General features: G+C 36.9%; 3 protein-coding genes across 3 annotated transcripts in view; 1 reads left to right on the forward strand and 2 right to left on the reverse strand.

Annotated features, from left to right (window-relative positions):
- zgc:85777 (uncharacterized protein LOC405871 homolog) overlaps positions 1 to 5,263 on the reverse strand; it is a 26,646-nt gene extending 21,383 nt beyond the window's left edge. The window contains exon 1 of the mRNA XM_064348271.1: positions 5,024 to 5,263. Coding sequence (XP_064204341.1) covers positions 5,024 to 5,218 — 195 coding nt within the window. The 5' untranslated portion in view covers positions 5,219 to 5,263. The remainder of the gene's footprint in view (positions 1 to 5,023) is intronic.
- Positions 5,264 to 7,256: 1,993 nt separating this feature from the next.
- On the reverse strand, positions 7,257 to 9,384 carry gngt1 (guanine nucleotide binding protein (G protein), gamma transducing activity polypeptide 1). Its single transcript, XM_064348275.1, has 3 exons — positions 9,283 to 9,384; positions 8,376 to 8,474; positions 7,257 to 7,593 (listed from the first exon to the last, which is right to left on the reverse strand). Exons 2-3 carry the CDS (start codon positions 8,469 to 8,471, stop codon positions 7,468 to 7,470), a joined length of 222 nt encoding a protein of 73 aa, XP_064204345.1. The 5' UTR covers positions 8,472 to 8,474; positions 9,283 to 9,384; the 3' UTR covers positions 7,257 to 7,467.
- A 2,469-nt stretch (positions 9,385 to 11,853) lies between these two features.
- On the forward strand, positions 11,854 to 14,463 carry tfpi2 (tissue factor pathway inhibitor 2). Its single transcript, XM_064348273.1, has 5 exons — positions 11,854 to 12,038; positions 12,306 to 12,476; positions 13,018 to 13,197; positions 13,408 to 13,581; positions 13,851 to 14,463. Exons 1-5 carry the CDS (start codon positions 11,972 to 11,974, stop codon positions 13,940 to 13,942), a joined length of 684 nt encoding a protein of 227 aa, XP_064204343.1. The 5' UTR covers positions 11,854 to 11,971; the 3' UTR covers positions 13,943 to 14,463.
- Positions 14,464 to 15,515: the final 1,052 nt, after the last annotated feature.

Below are 15,515 nucleotides of genomic sequence, written 5' to 3' on the forward strand. Positions count from 1 at the left end.
TGTAGACAAATACTTTGCAGATGCAGACCTGGACCACAGTCACATTTTTTGGAAATATCCAAAAACTTAAGATATTTTTATATTACTTTAAAAAAAATATTACTTTTCCAATCAATGACTAAAAGGCCAAGAGTACATCTATGGTGGGAGGCAGGCTGTAGATTGATAAACATTCCTGAGAGAGGCCTTCATCTAATGCTAGCTACCCATTGAAAAAAAACAGTAGGAAACCGCAATGCCAATGAATGTGACATAAGTTAAATTGTTGCACAAAGTTACATTGAGACCTAAGGTTGTCCTAAGGTTAGAAGACTGGTCTGGTAACATTTACTATGGTATTAATTTTATTAATAAACAACATTATGCCGTGCAATAACTCCACATTTAATAAGAATTTCTTTGGAACACCACACAAGTAATTGTAAATAATTATCTGCATTTCAAACAAAGTTTTGGGATATCTACTGCGCCAAATAAACAACTTAAATTATTTTAACGTGACAATCACAGCTAACACAATGCTTAAACTGGGCGGAGCTTACGTAATTTATTTCACTTCCACTAGATTTCATTTAAGTAGTTACAGACAAAATGTTTCATGCACTGATACTTTTCATGACTGTCAGAAGCAATAGCCCTTTTAAAAAAGGGTACAAATTCACTCTTAATGGCTGTAGAGGCATTCATCTCGTGCACTGTGAGGTTTTGAAGAGCGGATGAGAAAATTAAAAGCAATCATTAGCACAATGTAAGCTACTAAGCACATCCTGTAACTTTAGTCAGTTGCAACCATTCACTCTTCTATATTTGAAACGTAACCTACAGCAGTGTGTCCAGACAACAATTACTGGCATTGGTATGTGTCTATGCTGTTGAAAACTTTTTCAAAAACACTCATTGGACGTGTGAGCAAGAGAAGCCATTAACATTGCAAAACAAAGTTAATGCAACAATATCCATGTGTGAAAGCAGCTCGAAAAAGCACATAGAAACTCAAAGCTTTTCTCCCTGAAGTCAAACACATTTTGCAGCAGATTAGAATGCCTTTCTTTCAAAAAAAAAAGTGATGGATAAGTACTAAGAAAACTATTGTTTTGACCCAAAGGGTAAAAAGAATACAAAATGTAATGACTGACCAGTATGACTGACCGGTAGACACAGCGGACTTCTAAACACAAGGGACATGAGTCAGAGTTCGTATTAACCATGCAGACGTATTAAGCCCGACTATACATGCCTCGATTCCAAGGTTCATTTGGGGAACAAAGGAAGGAAGGCTCCATTTAAATTTGGGAGGGGAAATGGAGAAATCAGGTGGGACTATAAATCCTTGAAACCTCATTGTGAAGAATTCAATGCTTCACGTGTGAACAATTTGACTTTTCAAGCCAAAATTCTGATGTGGCATACCAGCAGGGCACAATCAAACTGAGGAACACTGAGCTGCCACAGCAGGAGTCTCTCAGTAGAATAATTTCTATTCATTCATCAGTTTACAGTATACTACCGGCAGATCATAACACTTTCAATGACTTATTTATAGCCCTTCTTGTGGACACTTTTCTAAGCCACAAAAGGTCAGGCCCCCAAGTGGCTCAGACAGTAAAAGCTACAAACACAGGCTGAGGCATATAACTCATTCCAAATGAGAGGGAAATGGGGGGCTATTGTTCAAAATAAGAATCCATGTAGATAAGTATTCATTTGGAAATTCAATTAAAATGAGTATTAAACTGCAGAACAGTTTACAGCCAACAGTTCAGCTTGCAACCATCTAAAACCTGACCATGGTCATGTTTGTTGAGGAAACGGGTGACACGGACATGATTTTCTACGGTCAGCATTAGTTTCGGTTTTTCAGATTTCCTTGTAATTTATTTTCTTAGGCTATATGAAATCAAATCCCACAGCCCCTTCAGTACTACTACTTGTTTTTCACTTCCCATTTATAGTTTTTTGTGCAATGGCTATTATAACCTACTAAATCCTGCTTTAACATGCTTTTTATGACCGGAACAAACATATTTTACCCTGTTCAAGTTTCAGCCCCTGAAGGATGCTTCAAGACAGAGGGCCTAACTCTGGAAAACATTGGTCTAATGCCAGGCTGTGTGTCAGAGATTATTTTCTAGAACAACGATTCAAGAACTGCCCTGATTGCCTGGTATGCATTGTAACTTATTTTCAATTAATTCATAAATGTTTTCACAATAATAAATATTTTCACATATATCCCTTTGTGCATGTTCTATGCGAATGTTTGGCCACCCCTGGTCAAAGGGTGTGAAACAATGGATCTCCAAGTTGACAGAAGTTGCTATTTGCATTTTACAGAGTCAAGAGAATAACGTAAACTTGCAGTTTGGGTACCCTGACAGTAAGTATTTAGTAACACTTATCTCTTGACAGATCTAGAAGCTCTCGATTTACCAGTTTATCTTCGTCCCTACACTCACCTATGGTCAGGAGCTATGGGTAGTGACCGAAAGAGTGAGATCGCAAATATAAGCGGCTGAAATGGGGTTCCTCCGTAGGGTGGCAGGGCTTACTCTCCTTGACAGGGTGTGGAGCTCAGTTGTCTAAGAAGACCTCAAAGTACAACCGCTGCTCTTTCACACTGAGAGGAGTCAGTTGAGGTGGTTTGGGCACCTGGGCACCTCCCTCTAGAGGTGTCTGGGCACGGCCACCGGAAGGAGACCCAGGGGCAGACCTAGGACTTGCTGGAGAGATTATATCCTTATAGCCTGGAATCGCCTTGAGTTGGTGGAAGTCCCTGGGGAGAGGGATGTCACTGCGACCCTTACTTAGATTAAGAGGTTAGAAAATGGATGGATGGATGGATGAGCAGCCTGACCCCTGGCGACCCCCCATCATTTAAAAAAAAAAATGTTGACCCCTTGATATTTGACAGTGATCTCTTAAAAATAGTAGGGGGCCAGTTGGGCCCCCACTAAATTAATGAATGAGTCAAACAGCATATTTCAATAATTTTTTGTTCCAAGTTCAGTGTTAGGTTGGTGTTTAAATAATTAAGTTAGTTCAATTATTTGAATTGTCTTAATTCGATGGGTAAACAGTGCTTTTCTACAAACTCGGTGTGGTAGTGTTCTTAGTTGTAGTTTTAAAAAGGCACCTACTCAACACAGTTCGCACAGAATATACAATAACTATATACTAGAATATCCAATAAATAAAATGACCATAATCAATTGCACCTACAGACACACAAGTTACTTGTCAGTTTGGAAAAAGACCAAAGTAAACACAGACATGAATGATAGAGCTGGACCGAGAGATATATGCAGACCTACTGTGCAACTGTAACCAATAACACACATAGGCTATATCCCATAACAGCACTTCCAACAGACTGGTAGTTTTTACTCGTCAGAATGATACATCTGCCTTGAAATTGGTCTAATGATTTAGTCAACATTGCATTCACATATATTTTTAAAAACCAAAGTGATAATAATTTATGCAAGTGATTTGCTGTAACAGCCTATGCAGTCACATCGAAGACCGAAATCCATAATAAAAACTTTTGAAAATTTAACTCAAAAATCAAAGATTGACTAATTGATTTGTTTAATGTTTGAACAAAAATCCTGGCTATAAGAATAAAAACAGGCTCAAAATTGCACAGATTTATTCTATACTGGCACTATACAAAAATAGGCAACTTGCCAAGCGCAAGCATGTATCACAACTAATCACCCAGGTGGGTGCTACACATTGGTGGTGGGTGAGGTGAGTTCCCGATCATCACTGTAAAGCACTTTGAGTGTTCAGAAAAGTGCTATATGAATGCAATGATTCATTCATTCATTCATAATATAACAAAAATGCTAATAGCCATTAGGTTTATAGCAGACAGACACATTCGATAAGGAAATGGAATACTATGATAATGACTAAAGAATGCAAAAAGGCCATTCCACTTAGGACTTTGTTCTTTACTATAAAATAAAGACACTGATACTCAAGACTCTGTGACTTTAAAGAGGATTACATTTATGCACCACTGCAACGCAACTAGACCACCTACCATAGTGTCCTTGGCTGATTAGGTGTCTAATTTGCATAAATGCAGCGCCGTAATTGCTTTGCCGTTTCGAAACAAAAATTGAAAAAATATTGAGGATCTTAAGTTTTGTTTAACACAATCCGGCATTTCCCTGTAAAAATGGAACTGCATTCGTTTTCTTGTTTTGTATTTAGTGGCTAAATTTTCATAAATGTGCAAACTGATTTTTTACGCTGAAATACTGCATAAAGTGGCCTTTTATGAAATTGTCATGCCTTTTTTACATTTTTTCGATCCCGCTATAATTTCGCGTAGAAAGGAATACGTTCTGCGGTAGTATACATTTAGAACAGCAGGGACAATAATTATCCTCCCTGCGTGCGGTACTTTGAAGCAATAATGTAGGAAGTACATCAGTCACGTGACAATGGAGGCGTCCATGTCGGCTTCAAAACACTACTTGTCTACGAGCATCAACTTCGACCTGGGTTCACCTGTATATTTTGTATAACGTTATACATTATGAAATATATAATCTGCCTCCACAATCAGTCAGTCATAATACTGAAATAAACAGGCGTGGATCTGTACAACGCCAGCTCTTCCGCGAGGAGCGGCAAGACTGTGAAACAGATAACTTGCTATAGGTCTAATGTTAGACTAATATGCTTATAACATTTTCCCTTGCATGCAACAGTGAATAACAAATGTTAGACATACTGGCAATGGTGCTGGAAAACGTGTCACGTTGTACAGAAATAACTGCTCCCGGTGTCATTGCAAATCTGCCAAGCATTACTGCTGCACCGCGATCCTGACCTATCACCTACATTAACCCTGTGTTTGTTAATGTTAAATGACACATCCATAGTACTATTGCTATTTAACACGCGCTTTGGTTTCGCCATCATCTTTATGTGCGCTGAAAAGTCACACATCTGAAATAAACTCGTTATAATAATTCTAGCTAACCATGTTATCTTCAAAACTTCGTACCTTATTGAGGGATTCCTTCAATGCGAAATGTTCAGGCGTATAAATCGGGTGATCTGTCGTCGAGTCGGCACTAGCACTTGCTTTAGATTTAGAAGAAACATTTTCTGATATCTTCCTGCTGATACACACGAATGATGACGGGTAAAAATGACGGCAAGTTAAGTTAAGAAGCCGAACTCTTTTGCAAAAAGCCATTGTGACCGTCTGATTCTGATGTGTTTTTGCGCATGCGTCAAAGTTGTATATAAAACGAATAGTTCCCGTTCAGTTTTCTAATTGGTCAAACGACCTTTGTTAAAGTAGCCAGCCTACAGCACAACACAGACTCACCCCAGCTGGCCCAGCTGTGGACACTGGTCCTCCTTGTAGTTCTCCTTGAAGGGCATGAAGTTTTTACATTTTCTTAATAATTATTTACTACTTATTAATGTTCTTAATAAATAATCATGGACATTAATAGGTGTACCACTGCCATTGGTATTTTTGTATGCACATTTGTTTATGCACATTGCTGACCCCTGGTCAAGTCACTGCACACGTGTTCACCTTGCTTTATAAAACATCATTGCACTTTAACAAATTATTGAACTGACGACCTTAGCCAGCTATATAGCCTATTGCCTGTCTTAGCTAGCAATCTAGCTATAACATCAATCAAAATCACATTGTTTAAAGTGACTTTTGATCTGTTCTATGAACACCAGACAGCTGATGTGAGTGAATAACCTTGTATCTATATTAAAGATGATTTGTAAAGGAGCAGGCACTGTCAGGGGATGCAGTAAGGTGAGTCACTGCCTGCGTAGCTCCCTGGTGTAAGTGGTCAGATACAGGAGCCGTAAGAAAATCATGTCTGTGAATGGACATGAAAGATTCACTAAGGAACAACAGTAGGCCAAACTTAGGAAAAGGAACAGTTCACTTTCTGGTGCTTTTTTTTTTTTGGTAATATTGTTTCAGTTTTAATGTATATTTTCAGTTATCCCAGACAGTTTTTGTGTGTAAAGAAGGATATGTTAGATACTTATAGAATTTTCAGATTACGTGCAGGGTTTATCATGGCTCGTACAGAGCTATTTGCAACTTTGTGGTTTAAAGCAAGGAAATACATTTGAAGTAACTCCAAAATGACTTGTTATGCCTCCAGAGGTTGTCTAATACCTGATTATTAAAAATACTCTTAATTATAAAGGGCATTGCTTCTATGAGCATAATGTTGCTATACAAGCTGCTAAGAGTCTTGTTTATTTATCTATATTATTTATGTCCAGAGATTGATAGTAATAACGAATTGTTTATTAAAATCACAATTGAATTAAAGTTTGTCATTTACATGTACTTATAGGTAGTAACTATTTCATGAAAAGTGGCTATATTTTGCTCCCTGCGATGGATTGGTGACCTGTCCAGGGTGTAATCCTGCCCCTTTTCCCAATGCATGCTGGGATAGACTCCAGCCCCCCTGTGAACCTAACAGGGAACAGCAGTTTTACATTATGGATGGATTATATACTGTGAATGTAGTCAGAATAACAGGGGCTGTAAGCACTGCTGCTTGTCACCTTTAAACATGAATTATATTCACAATAGACCACAGCTACTTGTGCCTTATTGCTTAATTAAAATTGCTGTTCCAATGGTCCCAATACCAAAGGGCAGAAGCAAACACAATTGGAGTCCAGTAATTAAATGTTACTTTCCTGTAAAATAAGATGTCAACTACTGCCCAGTGTAGCAGATGTTCCAGGCATTTTATGGGTAGCTCATGTACTGATCAGGGATATTTGATAGGGTACAAAGTAGTCTCTGCTTTTGGACCTCCACAACAATTGGTCTTCCTGTAAATGGACTTGCTGGAAAACAGTATTTCAAAGATCCCATATTCCCTCAGCATGTATGCTGTTTGTAAGGTTAGGGTTAGGGTAAGGTAACTTTTATCTGTGTTATTGCAAGTTTATTTTTTCAGGCACAATTACATATAATAATATATAATAATGCTTATTAATCTATAGAAATATTGACGTAATTTGAATTAGTTCTCTTTGCAGGCATATATATTTTATATATATATATATATATATATATATATATATATATAATCAACACTGTTGTTTTGTTGTAAACAACAACATTTAATCAAAGTATTTTGTCCAGTAATGGAACAGATGGTGCAGAGACAACAGCCTCACAGGAGTGACGCACTTGCTCCATCAATCAAATCTCTTGACAATCATCGCACTAAATTTCTGATTTATTGTGTGACATCACAGAGGAAGCACAATGCCATTTGAAAAAGGGGGATCTGTTACAAGGTGGGAAAAGCAATTTTCCATCCATCCTTTCAATCAACAGACTGCATTTCGGCTGGGATTCAATACTAGCTGTTGTCCAAGGGTTCTACAATTGCCCGTACTGAGGAAAAGAAGACGAATCCTCGGTCCACGTTAGCAAATGACACATCCACCTTTCTCTTTGAATGGGTTTTTCTCCTCTGGAATGCCTTTGACGAGAGGATCCTCATCTGCTCCACTCTGAATGTAATCTCTCATCTCTTCACAGCATTTAGATACCTGTAATTAAAAATGCAATATTTGATATCAAGTGTACGTACCTGTCCAGCTTTGTTGAGTTTGTCTCATTTAGATTATTAAGCTAAACCTGCTGACCTATTTATACGTATGAGTAAGCCAGCTATAATCAATTCAACTCTAGCCCCCAGGTTAATCAGTTCTTTCAACAATCCTCTTTGTATTGCACGCAAATAATCAGGTTGAGGTTGAGTGAGAACACCTTTTCATTTTAACACATGCAGATGCAACATTGATTTGTTGAGATAGTCACTGTTACAATTAAATTGCAGTATTAAGTAAAATACTTCTTGTGATAAGTATTTTAATCCACTTATTGCAGAGCTGTCAAATTCACTGTTGCTGATGGTGACCTTGTTTCTACCCCCACTCACCAAATGTACATGTGAATCATTGTTAATGGATGCTGCATTAATTTACTTTGATTATAAGATGAATGGTTTGCCATTAAAACAATACACAACAGAAAGGCATCCATAATAGAAATATGAGACTGTTTAAAGGTGATAAAACTCCCTTCAGCCAATTATCAAGCCAAATTTCTCACCAGTATGGAAAGTGCACTGCGCCAAACCTATTTTCGACTTCCACATAGGATTGTAACTGTTCCAAAAATGTTACAGCTTGTTTTGAATTCTTTTTTAAATTGGTAAGGCAAACCCAAGGCAGACTAAAATACAAAACATGATTTGAAGCATTTGTGTGAGTGTGCCTGCATGTGTGTAAGTGTACTGCATGTATGAATGGTTAAACTGAGGACTTACCAACGCTCTCTCAAGCTTCACTTCAATTTTCAGCTGATCTACTTCCATTTTTGCTTTGTCTTTGTCCGTCAAGTCATCTACATTAATAACCGGCATTGTCTGCAGAAATGTAAACAGATAAACACTAGCTTTAGAATTCCCTGTAATGCAAAGTAAAATAAATGAAAATAATGACAAGATATTAGTGACACCGTAAGCTTGGAACTTTATCCCAGAGCCAGAGAAACACAGAAGTCATCAGATACCACGTTTAAAAACTCAAGGTGTTCTGTACAAATGGTTAATGTAATAAACTGGAATACTAGCTACGTCCTAGTCAGACTATTGGCCAGAGCAATACATGACAGTCCACGACAACTACTGCAACTACTGATTTAGAAACATTACACTGAATTAAAAGGAGTTTATTAAGATATAAATCAAAAGATTAGTCCAATATTACAGATATACCTGTATATCCCAAAGATATTGCCAGTTAGATTTGCAACTAGTAATGTTGATGAATATATTTTTAAATGTCTGTGCATTCTATGATATATATCAAATGATTCTATAGCAACAATGTATAATTTCCTAATTAGATTTTTAAAAAACATTTCATATATATTTTTAAAATATATTTTGGAAATATATATCAAAACATTTTGTTAGAGTTTAACATATTTTACAGACATTGTTTCAGGAGGTCTCCATTTGAATAATTATTGATAATTGTGATGAACCCATATTATTCCAGTATACAATTGCCTTGTTCAATAAAATAAAAGGTTTTCACATTTATTTGATGTTTTTGGAAGCCATGTACTGTAATCTATTAATACAGATACAAGTAATTGCATTCATTAGAAGTCTTTAAAAAGTACTAATTCCCTATCATATTTCAATATTGAAAAATTAAATAACCTACCGCTACTTATGGTGAACAGTCTTCAACTCGTGAAAACTTCCAGAGAATCCCACTCTCCTCCTTCAATCTGGTTTATAAAGTAATCTGTAAACATTGTAATCTCTTAATCTGATTAGATCATTGTCTTTTTATGAAGTCCCCCACAGCATGACATTAAAAAAATAAGACAGATATACAACAACAATAATAATAAAGATAACTGATGCTTTTAAACTATTCTCTTTAAAATTAAGACAAATATTTCCTTTTACAGGTATCTTAAATACTTAATTTACGTTTTGGTGATTATGTAGGTCAAGAGGACAGTTATTATAATACAGGTTTCCATGTGTAATCTGTATTAGCCCAAACCTGTCATGTTGAATAACGTGCCATGTCTTGAACTATGTGTCAGCCACATTGCTTTCGGAAACATTCAATGACAGTATCCAAAAAAAAAAAAAAAATACGACAAAGGTTGCTATGGGGACTACAACATAATTCAGAACGTATTCAACTGCAACACTTGACATACAAAGTGTGCATTTCTTCTCAACAATATCTCATAGGCTTGCACTGCTTCACAGTATTAAAGATGTATAGTATTGTCAATATAGAAGCAGTTTGGCTGTATTTGAATTCATTTCAGTTTTTTTTATTTATTCATTTTTTTAGTTAAACATTTTTTAAATGAGATCTAATTCACACAACCACACATGTACTTCAAGTACTGACTTGATGTTGACTGAAATCGAAATGCAGCATGATTCACGCAGAGACCTGGATGGGTGAGAGCTTATTAGAAAGAAAATGTGACAGGCAGATGGAATCTGCTTAGTGACACATATTTGAGTGTTCACTCTAATCCTCATTCACAAATTTTTGGTTAAAAATTGAATTTGTTATTTTTAAATAAATAATTATATAAATTTTAAAACTTGGATATGTGTATGAGAGAGAGCGAGAGCAGTTAAAATTGTAATCATCTGTATGTACACATACACACACACACACACAGGCATGCACACACTCAGGCACACACACACACACACACAACCGCTGGCCGTATGTTGTGGGTTTATACAGTGCTCGTTCTAGATGCAGTGAAGCACCTCATCCTGATTTTCTGAAATCTAAACCTGTCTGTTCCATCGCCTAGAAGGTAAGGGCCTCAGTTGGCAATTCTCAGCATCATGGCACAAAGGCGACTCCTCTGGTTGATTGGGTGCCAGCAGCAGCAGTTGTGTAAGATGGGCAGCTCTCTGACAACAATGGCCGTGCAGCTCTGCCGGTGATCTGAAGAAGGAAAAGAAGCAGCGACTGGCTGTGAGCGTTTCTGAGGACAGCGTGCCAGCCTGGGCCATCCTGGATTGATGGTGGTGCAGCCTTAATAAGTGTGATTGAGTTTGAGATTAAAAAGTAGCTCTAAAACATGGCTGTGAAGCTTTTAAATTAATATCTAATCAAGGGTGTGTCAGAGCAGATATAGAAATTACACAATGAGCCCTGATGCTGCACAGATGCCGATATTCATTTCCTTGTGGGCCATGATGTATAGAGGAATGAGTATTGACCTCACAACCATGACTATTGTTGATGTCATCATATGCTATGCATGAATGTTTAATACTTGGCCACTACCCAAAATGCCTATAGATAATGTAACAATACCCAGAGGAAAGGGAATCTCCAAAATCTCTTCTTATTTGTGAGGGTTATTTCTTTTGGGAAATAACCCTCACAAATCTCTCATGTGGCTCAGTCTGATCAAACTTTTGCAAATAATATTAATAAGTCTCTGATCAAGTCTACTAAAGTATCTCTATTCACTCAAAGATTAGATAAGTTACCTCCTTGAAGGTCTGAAATGCATCTCAGTCTAACCACCACTCAGAAAACAAATATCCTCTGTCTCAAACATGTTTTACTTAGGCTATCACATACATGTTGTGATGATTATTTAGAAACAACTTTGCCTGTCACTGTTTGCCACCTAAGTAAAACGAAACAATCTTAGCTAAACTTAAATGTTAAATAAGCCTATTTGCCTTTAAATGTCAATATTGATTGTTGTATTTTCCATAATAATTAAATAATAATGGCAACATTCGTGATACGTTAAAGCAATTAAAATTATGCAGCGGTGAGATCTCCTTTACAGGTAGTATTAAATCTCTATTTTATCTCAATTTCTCTAAAAACTCCCTTTTTATTCTTTATTCCTCCGAAGTTCTTTTAGGTGAAATAACACCCTCTTAGTTCCTTCAGTGATACCGAAATGAAATTTACAATTTTTCTCACCATAAACGGTTCGCTGGAAATTGGTATATTTACGCATTAGGCCTTTTCCGGTATTAATTTAATTCCAGAGAATGTCCTTCCACCAAAGTTAAAAACGGGAAACTCTTGGAGCACTGGGAATTATCCATAGCTGGTTGACAATATTCAATGACGTATTTTTCACTTGCGTAAAACATTTGGACGGTTTTGCCAAGTCTGTAAATCTCTGCTGTAGTAATTATATCACTAAGTTAACACCGCAATGAAGTATGGAAATGACTCAACGTAACCGCCCATCGGTTCCCCCACCGGAAAGGTCTCCAAGGGTATAAAAGGAGGCATGTAGAGTAACTTGAGAATATCTTTTAAAGTTGTGCAAAGTCTTTTTTAATGGTTTGAATCTTTAACTTATCTCCAGACCAACAAGACGATGGAATACTATTTTTTGCCGTATTGTTTCCTATTTCTTGCGCACGTTTCCGCATTGCCACCAAGAGGTACAGTAAATGCAATTTTTCCTGTAAAGCTTTGTCGTTTGTGTTCAACGACCGTGTTAGATCATGCCAGATTCTTCATGGAGGAAAACAAGCCAGACAAAGCTTCTGCTATCAAGCTTTCCACGTACAAGTTTTGTTAATTTAACTCATCCGCATATTAAACGATAAGCTTTGTTCCCAAACATTAACCTTTGTTTGGAATATATGTTCTTTGTTTGACACAAGTAGACGAAATCTATATTAATGATTACTTCTCTCTCACTTTAGAAGCGTGTCTCCTACAAGTGGATGAAGGACCTTGTCGTGCTGACTTACAGCGTTACTACTACAACACAATCACACAACAATGCGAAGAATTTAGTTATGGTGGGTGCTTAGGAAACGGCAACAATTTCATGACTTTTCAAGACTGCAAGAAAACATGCTGGAAGATACCAAGTAAGTACTAATATAGCTGAGAACATTTCTGAAGACATGTTTGTGCAATACGCACATAAAACATGCTACAAACGTAAATCTCATTCAACATTCAACACCAGAATTGTGCCGTTTAAGCGTATATGCCTACACAACAACTATTTTGTAAAAACGATGGCTGAAATTATTGTTGCCATACGTAGCAACAACTAAATTTAGTCCGCATGTCACATTTAGTGTTTTACTTATGCTAGTGTATATAGACAGTTTATTTTAGTATGTCACACATGCCATACTTACTATTCTACCATGAGAGAAGGATGTTAAAGTTTCCTCTCAGAATAATCATTGTTATATTATTTTTCCTGTAGTGTGTTTTCTGAGTGCATGTCTAACAGGCTCTGTGATTTGATGCTTTGCAATCCAGTAGTAAACACTTTTCAGATAAATAGGCTATTGTGGTCCAAACTAAGCTTGGGCAAAATGAAGAGGATCACATTAAAAAGAGAGAGTGAGAAAGAGAGATCTGGTCCATTGACATCTTTTTGTTTTAATTTTTCAGAAATTCCCAAGATCTGCAGGTTCGGGAAGGACCCGGGCCCTTGTCGGGCACTTTTTAAGAGATACTTCTTCAACATGACCTCCATGCGGTGTGAGGAATTCCATTATGGCGGCTGCAAAGGCAACAACAACCGATTCACTGATCCAGTTGCCTGCATGGAGTACTGTGAACCTCATAAAAGTATGGTTCATCTTAATAAATGTTGGTGCCATCCCTGTGTGACATGTAATGCATTTATTGAATCAAATTTAAAATTCTGCAAGAGTCATGTGGCACAGCATTGGTCCTTTCTCCCAGTGTATTTATTATCATCATTGTTCCCACTAAGTAATGTTTTAGGGGAAAAAATGTGAGTAATTCAAATTAAATTTTTTTTATTTTTCCCCATAGCAATCCCTGCCCTCTGCCTAGGGCCACTGGATAAGGGGTCTTGCGCTGCATCCATACCACGGTATTACTATAATGCGGCCTCCAAGTCCTGTGAGGAGTTTCTGTATACAGGATGTGGAGGGAGCGGCAACAACTTTATCACGAGGGGAACTTGCACAGATGTGTGTGTGAAAGGTACGGGAACAGATCTTGTGGCTCGGTGGTCGTTTTGTCCTGTTGTAACATTTTGTTGTCTGCAGACCGTTTGAAACATCAATTTAATTAACTGGGAAATATCACATTTAAACTTTGTCTATAAATGCATCAAGTTGTGACAACATTATGATGGCATTAAAATTAATGACAGAAGTGTCTTAAGAATGAATGACTGAAAGGCAATTTGATTAAGTTCCAGTAGGTTCTTTCCCCCTTGCTAATTTGATTATATTGTTGTTCCATTGCAGGAAGGAAGGCACTGAAATACAATTCAAGCTCAGTAAAGATGCGAATACCAGTCAGAAGAAAATTATTTGGGGCCAGTGGGTTAAGGGGTTAATTGTTTTTATTTTATTTTATGTCCCTGAATTTATACTGACCAAATGCTTACAGCATGGATTTTAACACGTTTATATACACCATAAGTGTTAGTTATTTTGGCATTGTAATGCAATTTCCTGTAGTTATTTTTAAAACAAAATACCTAAGCACTACTTGCACTATATTTGACTGCAACACAAAATGTTGGACGTATGTGTTGGACTTTTGTTTGAGCTTTATAATGGTAAAACATTATGACTTGTTTGATACTTTATCAAATGTGATCATTTATAATATTTGCTTACAGCATATTTGTATTTTATTTGTGTGTTGTGTATCTTCTGACAGTGTGTTATTCCACACACATTTATAAAGCACAAGCACAACATTAATATTTAATGTACATAACTTGTTTATTTTCAAAATCCATGTAGATAAAATTTATTTTTCCACATTGCATACAGTGCTATATGGTAATGTATTCAAAAATAATTCTGCAAGTGCATACTTTGGATTCCTTATTAAAGCCAGTTATTTTTATTCTCTTGTTTGAAGATTGTTGATTATTTCAAATCAGTAATTTTTTTACACTTGTGTTTAAAGATAGTTTTAAAAAATTTAAAGAGAAATCCTTTTTGGTTGTACAATACTTTGTGATCCTGAAAAGTAAAAACAACTGCGTATTGTCAGTATATCAGTTACGCTGATATAAAACGTAGGGATCTTGCTCTGTCTCGTTTGGATCCATCCCTCATAAAGCAGGAAGTAAAATTAATATGAGATTAGTTTTCTCCTCTCTGGTGCGTGGTCCTGCACCCATTCCGCAGCCTGAGGCATTGTGTACTCATGAGCCATAGCTGGCACACAGAGAGATCACGCCCTCCTGTGCCCCAGTTGCGGGGGTGACCTTTTTCCGTTACTTGATTCAGAGCTGTTGGGGTCAGAGAAGGTTCCAGGCACGATATAATTCTGTCATCCCATTCTCCAGGGCCGCCTCACCATAAAACTCCCCTTTGTGAGAGCCAAGGATCCCACTCCAGATTTTCACATATAGTGCTAAACAGGAATGATGTATTGAGACAGACATTCCCTGTCTCTGTTATTTATTTTAAAAATGTCTTTTCAGTTTTCATTTCTGTATGTTTTATGGGCAACAAGTCTGTTTTGTGCACAGCAGACGAAAGTAATTTACAGTGTGGGCTGTTTAAGAATCAGTAACGGTTTCGAGTCGTTCTGTCTGTGTTGCATATTTTGCTGAATAACAGTTAGTGCACTTCCTGTTTTACTTTGATCTGCTTTACGTTCATTTTGTAATGTAGTTTAAAGATGTGAAATCAAGAATGTTACATGTCTCAAATCTCTTTGACTAAATCTCATCAATTTAAATCAAATTTCACCCTCAAGAGTCTATGCCTGAGCTATTCTCAATACAGGAGTCCACAGTGCTCGCATTTTAGGAGCATTTGCTCATAAAAACTGATGTGTTTTCTGTACGACTAGAAAAATAATATAGGAGCACATCTACCAATTGGGGTGGATTAGTGTACTCTTAAATTTTTCAACTTAAAAGCACATGTGTTCCTTGGAAAAAC

This window comes from Anguilla rostrata, chromosome 8, assembly GCF_018555375.3.
Source record: "Anguilla rostrata isolate EN2019 chromosome 8, ASM1855537v3, whole genome shotgun sequence".
In the NCBI taxonomy this organism is placed as follows: Eukaryota; Metazoa; Chordata; class Actinopteri; order Anguilliformes; family Anguillidae; genus Anguilla; species Anguilla rostrata.

Coding starts and splice junctions, on each gene's coding strand:
- gngt1 (XM_064348275.1), bottom strand. CDS start 8,471: ATGCCGGTTATTAATGTAGATGACTTGACGGACAAAGACAAAGCAAAA. Junction 7,594..8,375: donor TGAAGCTTGAGAGAGCGTTG/GTAAGTCCTCAG, acceptor TTTTAATTACAG/GTATCTAAATGCTGTGAAGA.
- tfpi2 (XM_064348273.1), top strand. CDS start 11,972: ATGGAATACTATTTTTTGCCGTATTGTTTCCTATTTCTTGCGCACGTT. Junction 12,039..12,305: donor TTCCGCATTGCCACCAAGAG/GTACAGTAAATG, acceptor CTCTCACTTTAG/AAGCGTGTCTCCTACAAGTG. Junction 12,477..13,017: donor AACATGCTGGAAGATACCAA/GTAAGTACTAAT, acceptor TTAATTTTTCAG/AAATTCCCAAGATCTGCAGG.